Source organism: Lottia gigantea, assembly GCF_000327385.1.
Source record: "Lottia gigantea unplaced genomic scaffold LOTGIsca_7175, whole genome shotgun sequence".
Lineage (NCBI taxonomy): Eukaryota > Metazoa > Mollusca > Gastropoda > Lottiidae > Lottia > Lottia gigantea.
Window position 1 is genome coordinate 7,693 of NW_008710419.1, and position 884 is coordinate 8,576.

General features: G+C 56.4%; 1 protein-coding gene across 1 annotated transcript; it reads left to right on the plus strand.

Annotated features, from left to right (window-relative positions):
- Positions 1-60: 60 nt before the first annotated feature.
- Positions 61-864, plus strand: LOTGIDRAFT_202929 (hypothetical protein). Its single transcript, XM_009065925.1, has one exon. It carries the CDS (start codon positions 599-601, stop codon positions 773-775), a length of 177 nt encoding a protein of 58 aa, XP_009064173.1. The 5' UTR covers positions 61-598; the 3' UTR covers positions 776-864.
- The last annotated feature ends 20 nt before the right edge of the window (positions 865-884 follow it).

Consider the following 884-nt stretch of genomic DNA (forward strand, 5'->3'; position numbering starts at 1 on the left):
ATCCGCAAAGCCGGCTCCAGCGGGGGCCTGTTCGGCTACGACTCGACGGTCCTTGAAACTCCGACGGCTAAACTCTNTCTTTTTTTATTTTGAAATAATGTGTTCGCTCTCGCCTCGGGCCGTACCTCAATCCGCCGCAGGTCTCCAAGGTTCGCAGCCTCTGGTCGATAGAACAATGTAGGTAAGGGAAGTCGGCAAAATGGATCCGTAACTTCGGGAGAAGGATTGGCTCTGAGGGCCGAGCGACCCGCTGCTAGCTTCGGAAGAGGGAATCATAGAGCGGGAGTCCGCGAGGTGGCATATTAATTTGGACTTGGGCGCACCGAACGGCGAACGTTCTACCCTCGGAAGGGCAGGCGGACGGAGCGGGGTAGGGGTGACTCTCCCCGTTTTCGGCACGGGCGCGAGGAACGGCTCGATCAGAACTGGCACGGTCCGGGGGAATCCGACTGTTTAGTAAAAACATAGCGTCTCGAAGGCCGGAGATCGGTGTTGACGGGACGTGATTTCTGCCCAGTGCTCTGAATGTCACGGTGAAGAAATTTACGGAAGCGCGGGTAAACGGCGGGAGTAACTATGACTCTCTTAAGGTAGCCAAATGCCTCGTCATGTAATTAGTGACGCGCATGAATGGATTAACGAGATTCCCACTGTCCCTATCTACTATCTAGCGAAGCCACAGCCGGAGGAACGGGTCCGGGGCTGTCAGCGGGGAAAGAAGACCCTGTTGAGCTTGATTCGCGATTGGCTTGGTTGGGCGAGAGCGCAGGTGTAGCTTAGGTGGGATTGCTTTACGGCGCAAGTGAAAGACCACTACTGCGTTCCTCGTTCAACTCACTCGATGAGGACCACGAGAGCGGCCGCATTCGGGGCGGTGTCGGCGA